Raw genomic sequence first — 20,615 nt, forward strand, 5'->3', positions numbered from 1 at the left:
AGTAGCAACAATGATTTGACATTTAATACATTTTTTTCTCATGTTCGAATATACAGTACGGCGCTAAATAGTAACATATCCTCACTGCACACCTATTACGCCGTCACGGGAAAACTAAGTCATGGGAGGAAACCACGACTGTTGAGGCAATAGGCGTGCCGAGTATAGCAAAATGTAAAGATTAGGTGGCAACCACCACCAGGGGAGGTGGGAGGGGCGAAACTTTCACGTCACTCGCACTGAACTCCGTTGAAGTGGTCGAATAGGCAATAAAACCGATATATTTAAAGGGAGTGTCGCCATGCATACCACCTCTAGAGCGCAGGCCCTTATGCGAAGGAATTCAAAGTAGTTTATTCTTACCCTTGCTACGGGCTAATTATGTATGCAGTGAGAATAGTATAAGGCCCCATCCACACAAATGGGACGTTCGGAGATCTGGGTAGCAGTACAATATTGAGTACGAGTACTAATTTCAAGTTTCAAACCAGCCACGCCCCCTGAAATTTCATTTCTTCCCGTTGTTTGCCTGCAAATAAAAAGACCCTAGAAACAAGATTGGTGTGACAAGCGGTTATCTAAACCACGCAAACTAGATTTGAAAAGTCGTACTCGTACTTAATCTCGTTCTCGCAATCAAACCTGAATGTCCCTTATGAGTTTTCGAAAACCGCCGAACGGATTTTTCAGTCTCAACATGAAATGAATAAAAGGATCTGCATCCCTAATAGTTTTTCACGCCATTTTTCACTGTACACACTAATAGAATTAATTAGGGACATCGAAAGATGCGTTTACTTTCTCAGATTTTTCGGACCTTTTTGTTATCCTGTGCGCATACTTCAATGGCACCTGCGATACTGCCGCTGACTGTCGCCATTTTGCATAATTAATTGTTAGTCAGTGTTTCGGAAAGCTCCGTCTTTGCTGTCCACACCACAAAGGCCCCGTCCACAATAATGCGTTTTCGTTTGAAAACGCATACTTTTTGATACGTCTATCGTCTACAGATGAAAGGTAGAAAACACCGATGAAAAACGGAGACTTTCGAAAACGTTTTTTAGTGTGAACAATTTGAAACACAAGGCATTTGACAACGATGACGTAAGCAGCAATACACGACATCGGTTTCAGTCCAAATCCGAGCATTAACACAAGCACACCCCAGGACCCAAGACATTTTCATCGTCTGCGTGCGTTTTAGTGTGGACAGGTCAAAACTATACGAAAACGCTGGTATGGACAAAAATATTTGCTACGTTTACGGCGAGAGGACAATGGAGACTTATGAAAACGCATTTAAAATACAGTAAAAACCCGCATACAGGAACATGTGGATTAAGAACACCCAGGCTGAAATTTGGTAAAAAAAAGGAGCATATATATAAGAACACATTCAGCCTGAAGTTTGAAAATTGTTCTTATGTATAAAAACTCTTCCCTTTCAGTTTAATAGAACAAACAGTGTCTGTAGCTTTACTGTGGTATTGCACTAAGATCTCTGTATAAATGCTAGTAATTTCACTTGCTTGTGCAGTTCATTTTCTAATGTTGTGTGTCTCAAGTTTAATTTTCTCTCAAAGTTATGTATTTCATCATAGTTAGTGAATCCCTTACATTTTTTTAGAAGTAAAAAATTAAGAACACTTAAGAACACTTTCAGGCTGATTTCACCTAAAATACCCGATACATAAGAACCCAGTCAGCCTGAACCCCAAAAATGGGTGTTCTTGTATGCGGGGTTTTTACTGTAGCGTGTAATGGGCCAAAATCACCACCTGGCGGTCTGACGTTTCCGAAAACCTCCGTTTTCGTAGATAAACAACGCCGTTTTCGCTCGATTTAGTGGACAATCGGCAACCCCTCTCCCCTCCCCCCCCCCCCCCACAAAAAAAACGCAATAGTGTGGAAGAAGTGAATTGAAGTTTGTTTTTCGTTTTAGCATGGTGCTGAGGGAGGCCAGCATGTGTTGTTTTCAGTATTCAGTGGCCTTCTTGTCGCTATCTCCTATCATCTTAGTCGGAGTGCCAGCGATCCAACAGTTCTGGGGTAAGCATAATACAAGACAAGAACAATGTCGATATAGACAGTGTAGATGTATCAAGTTCACAAGCAACTGTGATGTGTTGTGTTATGTATCCCCCACTCCATTTAACACCTGGAAAAGATAACTAGGGACTCGGAACTTAAGCAACCACGACGGCTACGGCAACGAGAACGCCACAAATAGGCTTTTGTACATTATGCTAGCATTTTTTTTGAGCATTTTAGTGAGGCAAGAGCATTGAACATTATTCGAGCATTTAAGTAGCATTTTCCCGGAAAATTGATTTTTTTTTTTCAGAGAAAATAAAAATAAAACGATTTTTTAAGGGAAAATGTAGACTTGTACTCGAAATTTAAAAAAATTTCAAATGCCACCCTAATACAGCCGAGTGGAGACTGAGGAGAAGTCAGGGTCCTCGAAGGCGGCCATGTTTGTTTTCGCTGTGACCCTGTTATGACCCCAGTGATACCTTCGATTGAAAGTGTCAGCGTTAACACCCTGTTAAAACCTCTGTGTAACGAGCATTATCCGAGCATTTTAGTGACCATTTTGAGGTAGACTGAGCATTTTAGTGGGAAAAATGGAGCATTAAGGTGGAGCATTTTAGTGGGGAAACAAAAGCATAATGTACAAAAGCCTAGCCACAAAACAATAGGTTTACTGAGCAAAAACAATCGCTCTGCACGTGCTCTATAGGTTTTAGTACATTTATTTGCCGTTTCAGCAAAACAACAGCGTGAAATGATCAAAGTCAAGGTCTTATGGAGAACGTGAGCACACGACGGTGAATTCTTCGTTTTCCCGTTCTCCTTCCTTACTGGAACGCCGTGCCTACCTATTTAGTTCCCTAATACTTCGGCCACCTTGTACAAGTTGAACGAATTGGAATAATCGCGAAGTAGTGAACTTCTACTTTCAAGTGACGTTTTTGTCGTCGTTGCTTAAGTTTCCTAATTACTGTAGAGTAAGAGGAGTTTTGCCCCAAAACACGAGTCTCAGCGTCCAATGTACTAGCTGTTATTCCACCAACGGTTTGATCCGTCCTATATTCTGTACGTCTAAGATTGTTTTACGCAAGGTTGTGTTTGGTTCTATCCGTGCAGCTTTTGAAGTCTCTCTTTTACTAAATTTTCTTTATATTTTATTCTTTTTGTCAGTAAAGATACTTTTTTTTTTCAATTGTATGTGGATCAAAAACGCTTTGAGAATGAAACTTTTAAAACTGTTACTAATACATGAATGATCCCCCTTTTAGTTATGAATATGATTAAAGATAATTTAGAAGTGAAAGATATAAAATTCATATATTTGAACTGCGGATGAAAGAATTAAAACATGGGTGACCAAAGCAGTTATGTACGCAACTAAAGCAGCTACGAAAAGAAAGCCTGAAATAAAAATTTTAAATACTTGAACGGGATCTTAACCATGACGCAGTTTGCTTGATAGCTCTGTTGGTAGAGCACTGCACCATTATTGTAGAGGTCACGTGTTCGAATCCTGTTCAAGCCTGAATTTTTTCAGGCTTTCTTTTCGCAGCGGCTTAAGTTGTGTAGATAACTGCGAGGGTCTCTCATTTGTAAATAAGTTATTTGTTCCTTTCTTGCCATTTGGTGATTTTAGAACAGTACTCAGAAAAGCCTTTGGTCAAGAAGCCGTCCGAGAAAATGAAGAGGAATTTGTTGATCCTCTTCCTGAGAAACTTAGAGCGACCGTGGTAAGTTTATTACGTTAGAAACGTTTTCCCTGTTGTCTTCTGAGCGACATCTATAAAGGCAATAGAAGTGCCTAGAATTTTTGTTAATGATGGCAGCGTTGTCACGTATCTTTTGGACAAACTGGCGGGGAGGGCTATTGATATTGCATTGCATACTTAGGGCGTTGTTTAATTGAGTGTCGAAAGAAATTCGCATTTGCTGTGGTTTTGCTTTTCTGCGCTCTGCAATTGGTGGCAAAGTTCGCACCACTTTCTCAACCAATGAGAAGCAAGACCAAAACCAATTTTTACTTTCTCGCCCGCGTTTTCCCGCGCTTGGCGCCGGTTCCATGAATTTGCTTCGAATTCTGATTGGTTCGTTGTGTTGTTTACGTTTGTTGTGATTGGCCAGAATAATTATTTTGGTTTGGGTTTTGAGACGCTCAATTGAAAACCGCTCTATTCAAGAACTTTACAATTTCCAGCGACTAGCTATTCGAGAACAGTACTACGTGTTAGCCAGTGTATAAAAGTCTGCACTTTTCTTTTGTCGTATTAAATGCCAGATGCAAGACCATCTCGAAGAATTACCTGACAAAATTTACCATGGTATTTTATTGCTGTGCTCTTATAATTGACAGGCAAAGCGTTTGCAGAATGATGTGGTGTGCTGTATATTTATTCTGGTGTTTGTGTTTGCTATTCACTTGAGCACAGTGTTCACTGCTCTTCAGGTACGATGCTGAGTATTGTTTTTCAAAGGGAAAGCAAAATTCAACTACCCAGCCTCTATAGCATACGAAAACTAGGAGTGAGCGCGCGCGAAAGTCGCCTCGCGAGTAGACGACGCGCGGGAAAGGAGAACAAATAAGAGACTTTCGCGCGCGCCCACGTGTTTTGCGTTCTCTGCTATCTACAAGTGAAAATAATTAAATAACGCTAGAATTTGCGATAAAAAGGACCTCTCGTTAAATTAAACGACCAAAAGAGAAATATGTGTCCTGGCAGAGTTATTATCGGAGAGAATGTATTTGAGTTTTTATCTTCATTTTATAAGAACAGAATTTTATTACCAGGCAGCCAGATTTACACAAGACTACCCAGTAAGGTAGCTTAACAAAGTTTGAAGCATTTACATTTAAAATTCATAGAATTCAATTGTACAATGAGTACTAGCGAGAGAGAGAAAGCAACACTTAAGAAATTACGAGTAGAAAAAAATAAATAACATGCACCGTAAGTATATTCATTGTTTAAAGTTATTTTCCCCTTGAAGAACCTATAGTGCTTTTTATTTGCCAGAACTGGCTTGCCAGACCGGTCAGTCTGTAAATTGAATGCGTCATTTTAAAGGGATGGTGCTGCAAAATCTTGAAAAACGGTCACTCCGAAAATGGTACGCGCTGTTGTGAAGAAATTCAAAGGACAAGGATAAAACTTATCCTTCAAATTGGTACATTCCGTGTACGAACTGATCGGTCTGGTCGGGCAGATCTGGCAAGTAGAAAACACTCCTAGTTTGTATTAATAGAATAAACTATAGCACTAGTGTCAACGTACGTTTACTCTCTTTTCTTGTCAGCCGTACGTAAGTTATGTCCTGTACGCTGTTGCTGGTTTGCTGGGAATCATAAACCATTATTTGTGGCCACAGCTTCACAAACCGTTGCCATGGCTCTGCTTTGCCAGACCCTTCCTGCGGAGTCGAGAGTTCAACCAATATGAAGTTAAAGGTTGGTGCTACAATCTGTCACAGGTAAAGGTGATATGGATCTGCACCCAACAATTGACTGACTGACTGACTGACTGACTGACTGACTGACCCACTGGTTGACTGACTGACTGACTGACTGACTGACTGACTGACTGACTGACTGACCTGGCTGGCTGACCGACTGATTGGCTGGCTGACTTACTGACTGACTGACTGGCTGGCTGGCTGGCTGGCTGGCTGATTGGCTGACTGACGGACTGACTGAATGGCTGGCTGGCTGACTGACTGAGTGACTGGCTGGTTTACTGACTGACTGAATGAATGACTGGTCGGCTGGCTGACTGACTGTTTGGCTGGCTGGCTGGTTGGCTGACTAACTGACTGACTGACTGACTGACTGACTGACTGTCTGATCGACTGACTGACTGACTGACTGACTGACTGACTTATTGATCCATACTGATTCAACAATGTTCTTTCCAGCCGCAGCAAAGATCATGGCTTATGAGTGGTTTCATATCTGGATGAACTTCGTGGAAAGAAACTTCATTTATCCTGCTGTGTTCTTGAGTGCATTGACGTCGAGTGCCAGCAAACTTGTTGAAAACTTTGGACCATAGTAAGTACGGAGTGCTAGTGATACCTTCACGCATTTCATTCTGGCACGAGATGGAAATCTTTACCGTGAACTTGCAAAGTTTTTTGATACATTTTTATATATCTGTTGTTGTTGTCATTCCTTTCACAGTGGCGGTCCAGCGGTTATCTGTATCATGGGTTTGAAACTGCTACGCGGCTCGTTCTCAGACTCCTCTCGGCAGCACCTGGTGTTACTATGGACAGTACTCTTTTTCCATTTTGATTATAGCCACTCCTCCGAGACGTTTGTTGTTGATTATTTCTTCATGTCCATATTTATGAACAAGGTAAGATAAAAATCCGAGTAGAGTCATTTCTCTCAGGGATAGTAAAGCAGACGAGACACACGCGCGCGCGCCAAAAACAACTCTCGCGCTCCTCGCGGAAGGTGATTTTTGCGCGTGTTCCGCTCGATCTAACTTCCCTAATAAGGAAGCTCTCTTAGTCTAAGGTAAGAGTGATTGTGAAAAAAACTGGAAAAAAATTACTCCTTGGCGTGAAATTTTTACAGGTAATATTTTCTGCGAAAAATGAATGTCACCCATCGATAACATATTGCAATGTTTTAGGTATTTCAAAAACCGTCCTCAGTTGTAAGATCAGCTTCTAGCGTAATTTGTCGAACAACATTGTTTGGAAAGAAAAGTTACCCAATACAGGCAATAAGACCAGTTCCTAGCTTATTGTCTAATTTACACTGGGGGTTAAGTCTCTTGTTATCAATAAAATAATAACTTTCTTTGAAATCGCGACGATGTACAACGAAAGGAAATCCCAAAAGGCTCTTAACGTTAAATATAACTTTCTGAAGAGGACCGAAACTAACTTTAGAATCCGGAAAACTAGTTAAAAATTTGTCAAAAGCAGCCTAAAAATGCCATAAAGGGGCAAAAGCCAAGTAACGAAGAAAGTCAAATACAGCCACAGTGAAACTAGCCTCTTAGGCTTGATATTTTAAATTTCCGTTGCAGCTGTATGAACTTATCCTCAAGGTGCGGTTCGTGGTGACGTATATAGCGCCTTGGCAGATCACGTGGGGCTCTGCTTTCCATGCCTTCGCTCAGCCCTTTAGTGTTCCTCGTATCCTTTTTTGCTGGCGAGACTTTTAGAATGTTGAAACGTTAGTAGTTAGGGGCGGAGGGGGGATCGATTTCCCTAACCAATCAGAGAGCCTTATTTCCATCACATGACCAAAATGGACCAATCATAGAATCTCCGATATATCAAGATTCTAGCTTGGCTACGAGGCTTAGGGGAATAAAACAAAACAAATTACATAGGTTTAGAGATGAATGATTAATTTCTTTTGTTTTATTCTCCCAAGCCTCGTCGCCAAGCTAGAGTTTTAATATATCTGAAATAGTCTATTGCGCACCTATCTGCAACTACAATTGCCAACCCGAATGTTAAAAATAATGTAAGTAGGCCATTTTCACGATAGCGTCATTTACTACAACTATCAGAATCCTTCAGTTTTTTTTGTTTTATCTTGCAAATTAGGAATATTGTTATCTTAAAGGGGAAGTATCTCGCAAATTTGCTGTCATTTCGAAACCCAAAAAATGTTTGTCTGTCAGCAGAAACAACGAAATAATTGTCAAGTTTGTTATAAATTATCACCCCGTGCAATAAAACTGTCGATAGGTCGGAATGGATTGAAACTTGAAAAATGTTAGGCTAATGTTTTTCAAGTTTTCCAAAATGTGCTAGAACAGAGTACGAGTTTTTCCTGTCAAGAACTGAGTTGATTTCTCTCCTCTCGTTATTCTAGAATTATTTTGTAGCAAAGTGCAGTTCTTATTTCACCATTTTTAACAAAAGAGGTCAAAAACCCCACGATACTTCCCCTGTAACCTCACTGGGATTATAAAATTTAAATAAGAAAGGAAAAATGAAGAGGATTTTGGTAAAAAAAGTAGCTATTTATAGTATCCGCCACCTTAAAAGTAGGCTTTTAAAAAATTGTCTTCGTCGGTGCCCGTGAAATAGCAGCGCAGAAGATGAATGCTCAGTAGCTGTATGGTCGCACATTATCGTCAGCAGAATCTCATTGAATGAGAACAACAACAAAACTTTATTTAAACACGGTAGAAATATCAGTATTTACAATACTTCCAGAGAAAGTGACTCCCAAGAGAGAAAGTTTCCCAAGGACAGAAAGAAGATATTCAGAACTTTGAAGTTAGAGAAATAGACAAAAAAATCTTTTGATAGCGATGAAGAGATGGTTCCTGTGTATTAGTGGTGTTTTCCTTAATTGCTTGTCCTCAGACTCCGCCATGCTATTTTTTCAAGCCCTTGTGTCTTCAATCCTCTCTGCACCGTTGAATCCTTTCCTGGGAAGCGCCATATTCATTACGTCATACGTTCGACCTGTCAAGTTCTGGGAGAAGGATTACAAGTATGTCTGTCAGTATTACTACTGTCTGTCTGTCTGTCAGTGTGAGAATCTCAAACAGTCCTTCTCAGGACTACACTCACCCGGATGATCATAATTTACGTACTTATGACATGACTCCTGGGTTCAAACCATTTACAGTTTTATTATTCCTTATCGGTTCAAAATGGATCAAATTGGAAAAATACAAAAAACAAAAATCTTTCAAAACTTTTGCAGAAGACAAAAGACGTGCACAACGCAACAAAACAAAGATGTGCTGTTTCTTAGTTAAAAACTAATCATAGAGTGCTTTTGGTCACGAAAACACTAAGATCCGTTTGGTTTGTAACGGCTGCATTTATACAACCCTTCGGACTCGCTTAACGTAAAAAATTCAGAAGGATATCGATCTGTTGTTCGTTCCGTTCTCTGCTAACAGATCTGTTCAATTGTTTTCTTCAGCACCAATCGCGTGGATCATTCCAACACTCGCCTCTCTTCACAGCTCGATAGAAGTCCTGGTAAGTGAAGTCTAGCTGCCAATTAATGAGATATGCTTTCAACAACAGTTGGCCACACAATTTCGTTAAGATACCTTGGTCCCAAACTGTGGCATAACTTATCCAGTAAGGAGATACTTGCAAGCAATCTTAATACCTTTAAATCGCAAATAAGAAAGCGTGATTTATGAAGCCTTTTAAAAATTGCTTGCACTGGCTGCCTCGATATTTGTCCTCGATCTGTTTTGATGCACAGTAGTTTAAATAGACATAGTTTCTAGTTTCTATATTTTCTAATCTTTCATAATTTTTATACATTGTACGGTTTTAGATTCTCAGTTACGCTTTGTTAAGTGTCCCCTATTAGCTGTGGGTTCACCGTCGTTCGTTCGTTCGTTCGTTCGTTCGTTCGTTCGTTCGTTCGTTCGTTCGTTCGTTCGTTCGTTCGTTCGTTCGTTCGTTCGTTCGTTCGTTCATTCATTCAATACCAAGAGAATACAAAATACAGATATCAAATGTAGGTTTTGCATTCCATTACGTTACTGTAAATGGGGCTTACCATCTGATATTGGAGTTTAAGAAGCTACTCCGGCGACGGCGACGAGAACAACACAAAACAATAAGATTTAATGAGAAAAACAAAGGCCCTGCAGGCCCGTAATAAATCTTGGTACATTTCTTCACCATACTTGTCCAAATAGCAACGTGAAATTGCCATATTCAAAGTTTTGTGAAGAACGTGAGCACATGACGGTACATTTTCCATTCTCTGCGTCAACTTGAACTCCGTTCCCACCTGTTCTGTTACTGGATAGTTCGGCCACATTGTAAAAGTTGAACGAATTGGAATAACCTCAAAGTAGTACAAGTAACACGAACTTGTATTTTCAAGTGACATTTCGTTGGCGTTGGCGTCGTGGTTTCTTAAAAAGGATCTTGAGCAACAACGACGGCTACGGCAACGACAACGTATATAACAAAATATATCTTTATTTCATTTGTGCTACTTCGCGATTATTTCAACTCGCTCAACTTTTACAAAAATGGTGAACTATCCAGAAACCAAATTGGTAGGAGTGGCGTACAAGTTAAAAAAGAAAATGAAAAATTCACCGCCGTGCGTTCGTATTCTCCACAAAACCTTCAATGTAGTCATTTTACATTGTTTTGCAGAGGACGGCAAAGAAATGTGCCAAAATGTAAAACGCACGTGCAGAACGATTGTTTTTGCTCATTAAACCTATTGTTTTGCGGCGTTGTCGTTGCCGTCGCCGTCGTCGTTGCTAAAGCTCCCTAAAGTCCCTGTTATGGGTGTGACATCTCAGTATCAGTGAGCTGAAAATCCAAGACTGTTTTCCTCGTGGGCGATTTGACCCGTCATTCGCTTCCTCAGAAGGTTTCAGTGAGTATTACTCCAGCGCCACTGGGCGATCTAACGTAACTTTATTCTCTTGATTCAGGTTCCGATGACAACAATCTGAACTCGATATTCTACGAGCACCTTACGCGGTCCTTACAGCACAGCCTGTGTGGGGACCTGATGATGGGCCGCTGGGGGCCCTTTAATACAGGGGACTGTTTCGTGTTGGCCTCAGATTATCTCAATGCCTTGGTTCACATCATAGAAGTCGGTAATGGACTGGTTACCTTTCAGGTCCGTGGTTTAGAGTTCAGAGGTGAGATGTGTTAAGTTTACTGGACTCATTTTGTTTCTAGAAATTTCATTCCTGATGTCCGCTCTCAGGCTGACCCGCCTCGATCAATGTTGCTATTTGCGGGTCAGTATAGTGTGTACCCTGTTTTCAGTAAATAAATATATTGTTGTTGCTATCATCGTCAAAATGTTCATTAATCTTAGATGCCCGGCTTTTTTCAAACGAGTCACTGTTTCGTTAGAATGGTTCCTCACAAATTGTTGGCTCCCTGGCATTATGTTTACCGAGCGACAGAAAACAACATGTTTGGTTTTTCTCTTGCACCAGGTACATACTGTCAGCAGAGAGAAGTGGAAGCAATCACAGAGGGAGTAGAGGATGACGACGGTGAGTGTTTCTCTTCCCTACCGTGGAACCTGTAGTAAGCACTGTGCCTCTTAGCGTTCTATGCAGACGTTCTTTAGCTGGTCACGTCACGCACTTGGAGGCTTGGTGCCTCCTAATAGGCTATTTCCGAGTTGCTGTGAACCTCACTATGAAAGCGAGGTTTAGTGCAAAACTTTTCATTTGAAAATAAGGTTTTTTTGCGTATGAATGAAAACTAATTCTCATAACAAAAACCTTGCGCTTAGCCTCTCTTTCATAATGAGGTTCGAAGCAACTCGGAAATGGTCTATTCAGAGGTATTTTTTCGCAGTTTATGACTATGCAGGTAAAGCAGATCTTATCAAGGGTTATTGAATTGAGGGTAACCATGCATTTTCAGAGATAATTACGCAACAGTAGCATGAATTTCCTACTGAGTGTTGGCCCTAGTAAGGAAATGGGAGATCACACGAGGCAAGAAAAAAATCTCCGACCTCGGCGGGAATCGAACACACGACCTCCGAATTTGATCGTCCGTTGCTCTACCAATTGAGCTACGAGGCCAGACGGGAGCAAGTTGTGGATGATAATGGTGGTAATTGCGACAATGTGAATGTGCAGGTTATCAGGGTGGAGACCTACCGTAAGCCTTGGTTGAAATGGGCGTTAAGGAGGGGGGGGGGGGGGGGCTGAGATAGAGCTTTTGTGGTATTAATTAAGCCGACGACACACTATGTGATTTTTTTCGCCGATCGCGGCGATGTGGTTCTTCGAGTTTGTTCCCTGGCTCCATCTTATCGCTGCTATCTACCATTTTGAAAAGTAATATGATAGAATAGCCCATCCTGATTGATTGGCGATTCGCAGCGATGAGGGTGGAAAATCGCGGGAACGGGCACACTTGGCGAATTTAATCGCCGATATCTGACATGCCAGATATCGGCGATTTTATACGCCGATCGCGGCGATCGGCATATAAAATCGCCAGGTGTGTCGCCGGCTTTAGTTTACTTGTCGTTTGAACACTAGACGTTTCGCCCCAGTCATGAAGGCTCTTGTTATCATTTCAGGTTGTTGTTGCTGTGAGCCTGGTCATCTCCCTAACATGCTTTCTCTCAACGCTGCGTTTGGTCAGCGGTGGTTAGCATGGGAAGTAAGCGCGACCAAGTACATCATAGAAGGTTACAGCATCAGTGACAATTCAGCGGCCTCCATGCTGCAAGTGTTTGACCTGCGCAAGATTCTGGTCACTTACTATGTGAAGGTGAGTTGGTGAACGGTTTGTTTTCATTGAGACTTTTGGCAAGTCTCCAAGAACCGTAGAAGAGTGATTTTTAAATTGGTCAGCTCGAAATTCTTGGAAAATTTTAAGCGCCAAACTAATCCTTAGGGCAGTAACGCAGTAAAGAAGAGACGGAAATAGAACAAGTTGGATTTTATCGTAAAAAGTATGTGTAGAGTTGCGCAGTATTTCGGTTTGTTAAGCAAATCTTCTTCTCTCTTCTATCGGGCACTCCTTAACGGTTTCTCGCCAAGGTCTTGCCTATCTTGGAGTTTTGAATATAGCATTCCTTAGTTTATCAAGAATCTCTTGCCTATTTTGGGTTTTACAATAATTGTCAATATTCCCGCGCGCTGATTGGCTCGTAGCTATTGCCGATAAGAGTACAGACAATAAAAATGAGGTAAGATGTAAACGCGCGCGCTTTTTCAACGTAAAATAAAGCCAATTCCGCTCGTACTTTTTCCATATTATTGTAAAAACCAAATCGGCCGCAGTTTTCTACGGTCTGTACTCTTAAAGACCATAAAATGACGCCATAAAATGTTCAAAACTTGGCAGCGAAGCCACTCGCCCGCGGCCTGTGGTACCACTTGAGGGTGAACATTTTATGACGTCATTTTATGGTCAATAAGAGTACAGACCGTAGAAAACTGCCGTCGATTTGTTAAAGGGAAATGGTCATAACAACTGTACTCGACAAGCAGCCACTTTGTTTAAAAGTAAGGGGTTATACAAGGCAGCACTTATCTGATAAAACTTTATAGACAGAAAATTGACCATGAAAACAAGGGGGGAACGTAAAGGCAGGCTGCTTAAGGACGGTGCGCAGATGTTCTGCGCATCTCGAGATACTCGGGTTTCCTATGGGTGGTGCCTACTAATACAGGGATATTTTTGCGCGGTTTAAAACTATGCGGAGAAAGCAGAATTTAGCAAGTGCTCTTGGTATCTAAAAAGAAAATTGGTGGTAATCATGCATTTTTCAGAGATAAAAAAGCTTCAACGTGGGGAAAAAAATGCCATACATTGCTTTATAGTATTTTAGCACTTTTTAAAGTCATTGTTGCTTAATTATCTCTAAAAAATGCATGGTTACCCCCAATTTTCTTTTTCGATTCCACTAGCCCTTGCTAAGATCTGCTTTACCCGCGTATAGTGGTAAACCCTGCAAAAATACTTCTGTATTAGAGCGGCTCTCAATTGAGAGTCGAAAGTAATTTCGCGTTTGGTTTGGTTTTGCATTACTACGCCCTGTGATTGGCTAACAAAACGCGCCATTTTCTCAACCAATGGGAATCCAAACCAAAACCAATCGTATTTTCGCCGCACGCGTTTTCCCACGCTTGGCGCCAGTTGCATGTATTTGCATGTATTTGCATCTGATTGGCTCGTTGTGTTGTTTACATCTGTTGTGATTGGCGAGAGTAATTACTTTGGTTTTGGTTTTACGACACTCAATTGGAAACCGCTCTAGTAGGCACCGTCCTTAATCAATTGTTATTTTTTGTTTTCTTTTTCCCCGTTCACAGTCCGTGATCTTCTATGCCGTGCGGTCACCTAAACTGACTCACTGGTTACACAGTGACTTGATTCAAGAGCATCTAGTAGCGCTGCAGGACTCACAATATTTGGATGAAGATCCCACATTCTATCACAACATTGACGAGGATTATGACTTGCGCCATGGCGGAATATCCAAGGCTAGCTTCTTGAACTGTTACCTGGGCTGGATCCAGTACTGCGCATCACGCAGGAACCCGGTCAGTTTAACCTTCAGTTCCCTTTGCGTCACACAATTTATAAGGTCACGCAATGTCTGTTGTATTTGGCAGTTAAGGGAAGGATGTTTGTGTCTGTCTGGGAGGGTTTTTGTCGTTGTATCCTGCGTGCAGACGTCTCCTATTTCCTTTGTTCCAAGTGCAACAAAGGAAACAGTAGACGTCTGCACACAGGCTATCATCGTTGGGGCTTATATTTGGAACTTTATGGTGTAGCGTTGTTTGCTGTGCTGGTTACCGTGTAGCATGAAATTTTGCAGTTTCTAATTTTTGCGGATTTTGCGGATTGACCTCGATCCGCAAAAATTAGTTCCCGAAGAAAATAAAGCGCCGCAAAAAATAACCTCGTTCAGTCATATTAAAAACTCCGCTTGTAATCGACTCGTGCCACTGGAGCTTTATAAATTGGACTTAAACCTCATTTTGAAAGCGAGGCTAAGTGCTAAGTTTTTATTATTCTTCATATGCAAACAAAACTAATTTTCATAATTAAAACTTTGCACTTACCCTCGATTTCATAATGAGGTTCACAGCAACTCGGAAATGGCCTATTTTCATAATGTAAACCTCTCTCATATTGAAGTTTAAAGCAACTTGGAGGTGGCCTCTGGACCAATTGAAACATGCACCAAGCGAAAGAAATTTATGTCATTTGCTGTAGTGATGTTTTACAATTGTTTGCTCCTGGTTATTTCAGGCTATGGAATGTGAAAAAGATTCTTTGTTGGCCACTCTGTGCTTTGCGCTTTGTCTGTTGGCCAGGCGAGCGTTAGGTACAGCTTCACATCATCAATCTGCCAGGTTGGTTCAATGCCCATTACTTGATTTGTGTTCGCGTATATCATAGCGGTTACCAACAGCACGCGAACTACCTCCTTAAAAGTCGTATCGAGTTACGTTTTGGTCGACCTCAATCAAAGAAAAGCCTTTGAAATCATTTTGAATTCTGACAAGATTCCAAGACAACCCGAAAAGAAACTGTGAATTTACCTCGCTAAGAAAAGGCAAAACTTTGTTTAAATTGATTTCCAAGCTAGATCAAGCGAAAAGAAAAGGTATGTTTTTCAACAACTTTATCCGACTCTTTTGAAGGCTGTAATACGCGTGTTTATACGTTGAATACATATTTCGAAACCGGCGATTTCTTTAAATTGAAGCAAGCAGCACCTCAGGATTTAGGACTCAATCCTGAAACTCGAACGTTAGTATCGCCTGTTACAGCATACTAAACAGCACTACGGGAAAGTATTTCTCAGTAGCTTTGTTTTAAATAGTCATACATTTACTTTAGGATTCAACCCAGAAACTGAAACGTTAGTATCGCCTTGTACAGCATCATAAACAGCACCACAGAAAAGTACTGCTCAGCAGCTTTCATCTGAATGGTAACACTTTAGAATTTCCTCCATAAATTCAAAAGTTAGAACTACTAGCATTACTTAACGGCTTACTCTTGTTATAGGAGCAGTAGGGGAGCAGGGTTGGCGCAGTGGTGAAAGCACTCGTCTTCCACCAATGTGGCCCGGGTTCGATTCCCGGACTCGGCGTCATAAGTGGGCTGAGTTTGTTAGTTCTCTACTCTGCTCCGAGAGGTTTTTCTCCGGGTACTCCGATTTTCCCCTCTCCTCAAAAACTAACAATTGATTTGATTTGATTTGTGTTGTGTTGAGTTAAGTTGATTTGAAGTGCTTTGATTTAAAAGGGGATACCCTCGATAGGGATAACCTCTGCTATCTCCTGTTCATGGTATCGATGTTTACATTGATCAGATTGAATAAAGTATTATTATTATTATTATTATTATTATTATTATTATTATTATTATTATTATTATTATTATTATTATTATTATTATTATTATTATTATTATTATTATTCAGCCTGGAGCCTTTCCTGTACGGTCTTCACGCTCTGTTCAAAGGAGATTTCCGTATCACTTCTCCTAAAGACGAGTGGGTCTTTGCTGACATGGATCTCCTGCGCAAGGTGGTGGCACCTGGTGTGCGCATGTCACTAAAACTACACCAGGTGAGAACTGCGGGCGCGATTTAATCGACTTCAAAGCAAGGAGACGTCGCACTTGCTAACTAGGTGAAAACTGTTTATCTCAGGGATAGCTTTGTCCTTTTTATCTACAGTTTTTAGAGTGGTTTCTTGGCATTGCGTTCTTCATTTTGTATTCGAAACTGTCAGGTGGCTCTGGATTTTAGAGCGGTTTGTTACTAATGTTTAATTGAAGCTTTGATGCAAGCGTCAGCGGGTTGCAATAGTCGCAGATGGCGGGAAAACGTGCGTCATATGCCACTGGCGGGAAAGCGTGCGCCATATGCCACTGGCGGGAAAACGTGTGTGGGCTGCCAAGTCACGTTGGTTTTGCTCTTTTTGAACAGTCTTTATTTTGATTGGCTCCGAGCACTCTACACGAGAATTGTACAACCAATCAGTGGGCTTATCAAGCGTATAATAAAAAACACATGTTAATATCCCCCGTAGTCAATTCAACCCGTTCTTACTAAAGGGTATTTTTTTTTTTTTGCTTGTAAGGATCACTTCACTTCCCCCGAAGAATATGAGGAGCTACCAATTCTGTATGATGCCATCTCCTCTCACGAAGAAAGCCTTGTTATCTCGCACGAAGGAGATCCAAAATGGCGACAGGCTGTTCTAGCTAATACTCCGTCCCTGTTGGCACTCAGGTTAGTGGTGCTTCATGGTGGAGGGTCTGATTCAAGCTGGAAACGTTTTGACAGTTTGTGTAGCAAAGTATAGACACACCGCTTCACAGAAGTTTCAAATGAATGGTAACACTTCAGGATTTCATTTATCAAAATCAAACCAAATTAAAGCAACACAGAAAAATAAACAGCACCACAGGAAAGTACTTCTCAGCAGCTTTCATTTCAACGGTCACACTTTAGAATTTCATCCACAAACTTAAAAGTTAAAAAACGCCTTGTACAGCATAATAGACAGCGCCACCGGAAAGTACTGCTCAGTAGCTTTGATTTGAATGGTCACACTTTAGGATTTCATCCACAAACGCAAAAGTTACAACCATTTTGCACAGCATAATGAACAGCACCACAGGAAAGTACCGCTCAGTAGATTTCATTTGAATGGTTACACTTTAGGATTTCATACACAAACTCAAAAGTTAAAAAACGCCTTGTACAGCATAATAAACAGCACCACAGGAAAGTACTGCCCAGCAGCTTTCATTTGAATGGTAACACTTAAGGATTTCATACACAAACTCAAAAGTTTAAAAACGCCTTGTACAGCATAATAAACAGCACCACGGGAAAGTACTGCTCAGTAGCTTTCATTTGAATGGTTACACTTTAGGATTTCATCCACAGACTAAGAAGAGAAGCACTTAGAAGCACTTGTACAAACAGTACCACTGCGCAGTACTGCCTCCATTTCAATGGTCAGACTTTAGGATTTCCATTAGAAACATCTCGTAAAACATACACTAGACCCACACTATTTTTGAGGTGAGGTTTTACTATTTGTCTACTTGTCTTCTTCCTTCTACTTCAGTGAAAACCTCGGAAGTGTCTCCACCTTGGATTTTTTAAGCTGTAAACTTGTGTGGAGTGTCTATTTTGAGTTTCCATCATGCTCCTATGTCTACAATAGTTTAAGGCCTGTTTTTATTGGTTTTCAGACATGTGTTTGATGATGGCACAGACGAGTACAAGATCATCATGCTCAACAAAAGATACCTGAGCTTCAGAGTCATTAAAGTGAGTAAATATGTTACTTTGTTTTGAAAGAATGAGGTTGCAATTTGTATATTAACGTTATGAGATCTTTGTTGGTGTGGCGTTGTGATTTTCCTGTACCGTTCAAGGCTTAGTCTGTATTATACGCGCTAGAAAAGGAAAGGGAGAAGGAGAATCGGGCGCGCGCCGCGTGAGGGAGAGGGGAAAGGAAGCTTCCTTTCCCCTCTCCATTGCATGTGGGACGCGCGCTCGATTTCGCTGCTCCTTTACCTTTTCTAGTGCCTGCCACCGAGGTTATTCAAGAGTCTACATCATGTCTTGTTTCTTTCTTAGACAAAAAAAATCTTACTTCACGTTGTCTCTAATCTAGAATGGCCCCATAAGTCATTCTCATTTGTAGCCGCAAAACGTTGGAATTCGTTACCTACGTATGTTAGAAATGCCAAGGATATTTCTACATTTAAATGTCTTTTGAAAAAGAAGGTTTTTTGATAAATTTAAGATTTAAGTAATTTAAGTAATTTTTAAATTATTTCTTTTCTTTTTGATGCTTTCCGTTTCACGCACATGTCTTAACGAGTTTTTATCACTCCTAGATGTAGTGTGGGTAAATAAAGTATTGTTATTATTGTTGTTTTTGTTATTGTCTCTTTGTACCCATCTCAGGTATATAACTTAGTACCGGGAACCTGCTAACAAGATGCTAGGCGTAAACATCCTTTAGACTAACACCCTATCCAGGCACAGAAATCGGATGCGTGGTGGCCCCGTTGCAACCTTGCCTTTTTACGCAATTTTTCTTTGTTTCCAATGTTTTGAATCTCTCTGTACTCGCCTTTCAGGTCAATCGTGAGTGCGTACGTGGACTATGGGCAGGGCAGCTCCAAGAACTGATCTTTCTCAGGAATCGGAACCCCGAGCGAGGCTCCATCCAGAATGCCAAGCAGGCGTTACGCAACATCATCAACTCGTCATGTGACCAACCCATAGGCTATCCCATATACGTATCACCGCTGACAACATCCTATGCAGACTCCAATTCACAGCTCTCTCGAGTTATAGGAGGGCCTCTTAGTTTCAACGGAATCGCTGGATGTATTGGCCGCTTGTGGAACCGCATACGCATGCGTTGTGGCGCCACGTGTCAAAGTGGAGGTGATATCCCGGATGTCTCAGTCCCGGATGTTTCTTTGGGTCCGAGTTTTGCGGAGCGTTGTACAAGTTTCCGTGATGGCGCCATTTATATAAGCGCCCGGAGGTCCACGCCAACGTCTTCATTCAACAGGGGCCAACCTGGCTTGAGGACAAGTCAAAGGTCTACAGCCAGCTCAGGCTCAAAAAGACCCAGTACATTATCAGTGACCATAGCTCAGCCCCAGAGCCCCGGGGCCGCGGCGGCCGCGGAGGACTTGACCCAGCGCGTGCGCATTATAGACCGCGGGCAGGTTTATGACAGTATTAACTTGAATCGCAGGATTGATGTGCAGTGGCCTTCAGAACTGATGAGGGAACATGGCGGCAGATCTTACTGGAAGGACTGGAACCCTATTGAGGGTATGGAGGGGACCGTGGTACACAGGTGGACTCCGTGCCACAGGGACCCTGGTAGAAGGAGCCACGTGGATCGGCCGATTGTTTTGATTAAGATCGATGACAAGTTCGTTCCCATTGCTGAAGCGGGGGTTGTGGACGCGGGGATAGAGGTGTAAAGCGCGCGTAATTAGGTCTCGGTGTCACGCGATATCTTTGTCGTCTAATTATTCTGAATATCAAGGTTGGATGCTGGGGACAGTTTTGGGAATGTTTCAAGCTCTCCCCCCTCTCCCCCCCCCCCCCCCTCCCGGAAATGAAAGGAAAACAATGTCATTAGAGGTGGAAGGGGGGGTTGATAAAACGAAAAGTGATATGGTTTCTACTTCTGTGTTGTTATGAGAGTCGTTCCGCAGCAAGAGCTTCAACGTGCAAAGCTGTCTAAACATCTTTGCTAAAAATACAACTCTGCTTTCTTTTCCTATTGCCAAATTGAAGTAGAATTTGGCAGATTTAGTCCTAAGCTAGCGAGCCGCAGTGCTCATAATCGTCCATGAAAAACATTAAGGCAAGTGGACGCGATTATAACGTAAATAAACGTAAATGCAATTGTAGATAAAATATAAAATGTATATAACAGTTTATTAACAGTTGTTTATAGATAGGAAAACCAATTTTATAGAGTTGAATAAATGAAAAACGTTTGAAGTAAGAGGATGTTATATTACGATAAACAAGTTGGTAAATGCTTCAAAACAAACTTCTTATGGGGAGGGGGGAGGGGGCTATAGTTTTATAAGAGCGTACTGCTGCTGCTGCTGCTGCTGCTGCTGCTAATGATGATGATGATGATGATGACGATGACGACGAAGACAAACTAAAATAAAAGAATAAGTGGGTTGTTAAAACATCATCGTATCATAGATGAATTACGATGTTTTTACATGGAGGGAGTTAATGATATCGATAAAACCAAAACCTTATTGACAATCTTGAAACTGACTGGGCCATTACAAATTCTACTGCCAAATACCTTATATAGTTCACAATCATTATTAAAGAGAAAGAGCTAATCAAGAAAGAGAATGTTATTTAGTATGTTTCCTAAAACAATGGTCCCCAATTTTCTTTATGGCGTTCAATAGCCGCGGCTAAAATCTGCTTTTCCCGTATAGTCAAAAACCGCGAAAAAATGTATCTGTTTTAGTGGGCACCGTCCTTGAGAAACCGGAGTTTCTGCGACCATCCTGGGATACGCAGAACATATGCTCAGTAGCAAGAAGAGGCACCGTCTTAA

The 20,615-nt window shown here is 41.3% G+C and overlaps 1 protein-coding gene across 2 annotated transcripts in view; it reads left to right on the forward strand.

Annotated features, from left to right (window-relative positions):
• The window catches only part of LOC146467287 (pecanex-like protein 1), a 36,821-nt gene extending 16,791 nt beyond the window's left edge, over nucleotides 1-20,030 (forward strand). For both annotated transcript variants that reach the window (XM_085126186.1, XM_085126187.1), the window contains exons 16-33: nucleotides 1,943-2,049; nucleotides 3,671-3,764; nucleotides 4,385-4,477; nucleotides 5,326-5,476; nucleotides 5,941-6,076; nucleotides 6,206-6,383; nucleotides 7,068-7,176; nucleotides 8,368-8,497; nucleotides 8,939-8,997; nucleotides 10,437-10,652; nucleotides 10,959-11,018; nucleotides 12,068-12,261; nucleotides 13,812-14,042; nucleotides 14,758-14,861; nucleotides 15,941-16,088; nucleotides 16,605-16,756; nucleotides 17,731-17,809; nucleotides 18,631-20,030. In XM_085126186.1, coding sequence (XP_084982312.1) covers nucleotides 1,943-2,049; nucleotides 3,671-3,764; nucleotides 4,385-4,477; nucleotides 5,326-5,476; nucleotides 5,941-6,076; nucleotides 6,206-6,383; nucleotides 7,068-7,176; nucleotides 8,368-8,497; nucleotides 8,939-8,997; nucleotides 10,437-10,652; nucleotides 10,959-11,018; nucleotides 12,068-12,261; nucleotides 13,812-14,042; nucleotides 14,758-14,861; nucleotides 15,941-16,088; nucleotides 16,605-16,756; nucleotides 17,731-17,809; nucleotides 18,631-19,497 — 3,108 coding nt within the window. In that variant the 3' untranslated portion in view covers nucleotides 19,498-20,030. The remainder of the gene's footprint in view (nucleotides 1-1,942; nucleotides 2,050-3,670; nucleotides 3,765-4,384; nucleotides 4,478-5,325; nucleotides 5,477-5,940; nucleotides 6,077-6,205; nucleotides 6,384-7,067; nucleotides 7,177-8,367; nucleotides 8,498-8,938; nucleotides 8,998-10,436; nucleotides 10,653-10,958; nucleotides 11,019-12,067; nucleotides 12,262-13,811; nucleotides 14,043-14,757; nucleotides 14,862-15,940; nucleotides 16,089-16,604; nucleotides 16,757-17,730; nucleotides 17,810-18,630) is intronic.
• The last annotated feature ends 585 nt before the right edge of the window (nucleotides 20,031-20,615 follow it).

The sequence above is a fragment of the Pavona decussata genome, unplaced genomic scaffold (assembly GCF_977016875.1).
Source record: "Pavona decussata unplaced genomic scaffold, jaPavDecu1.1 SCAFFOLD_137, whole genome shotgun sequence".
Classification (NCBI taxonomy): Eukaryota; Metazoa; Cnidaria; class Anthozoa; order Scleractinia; family Agariciidae; genus Pavona; species Pavona decussata.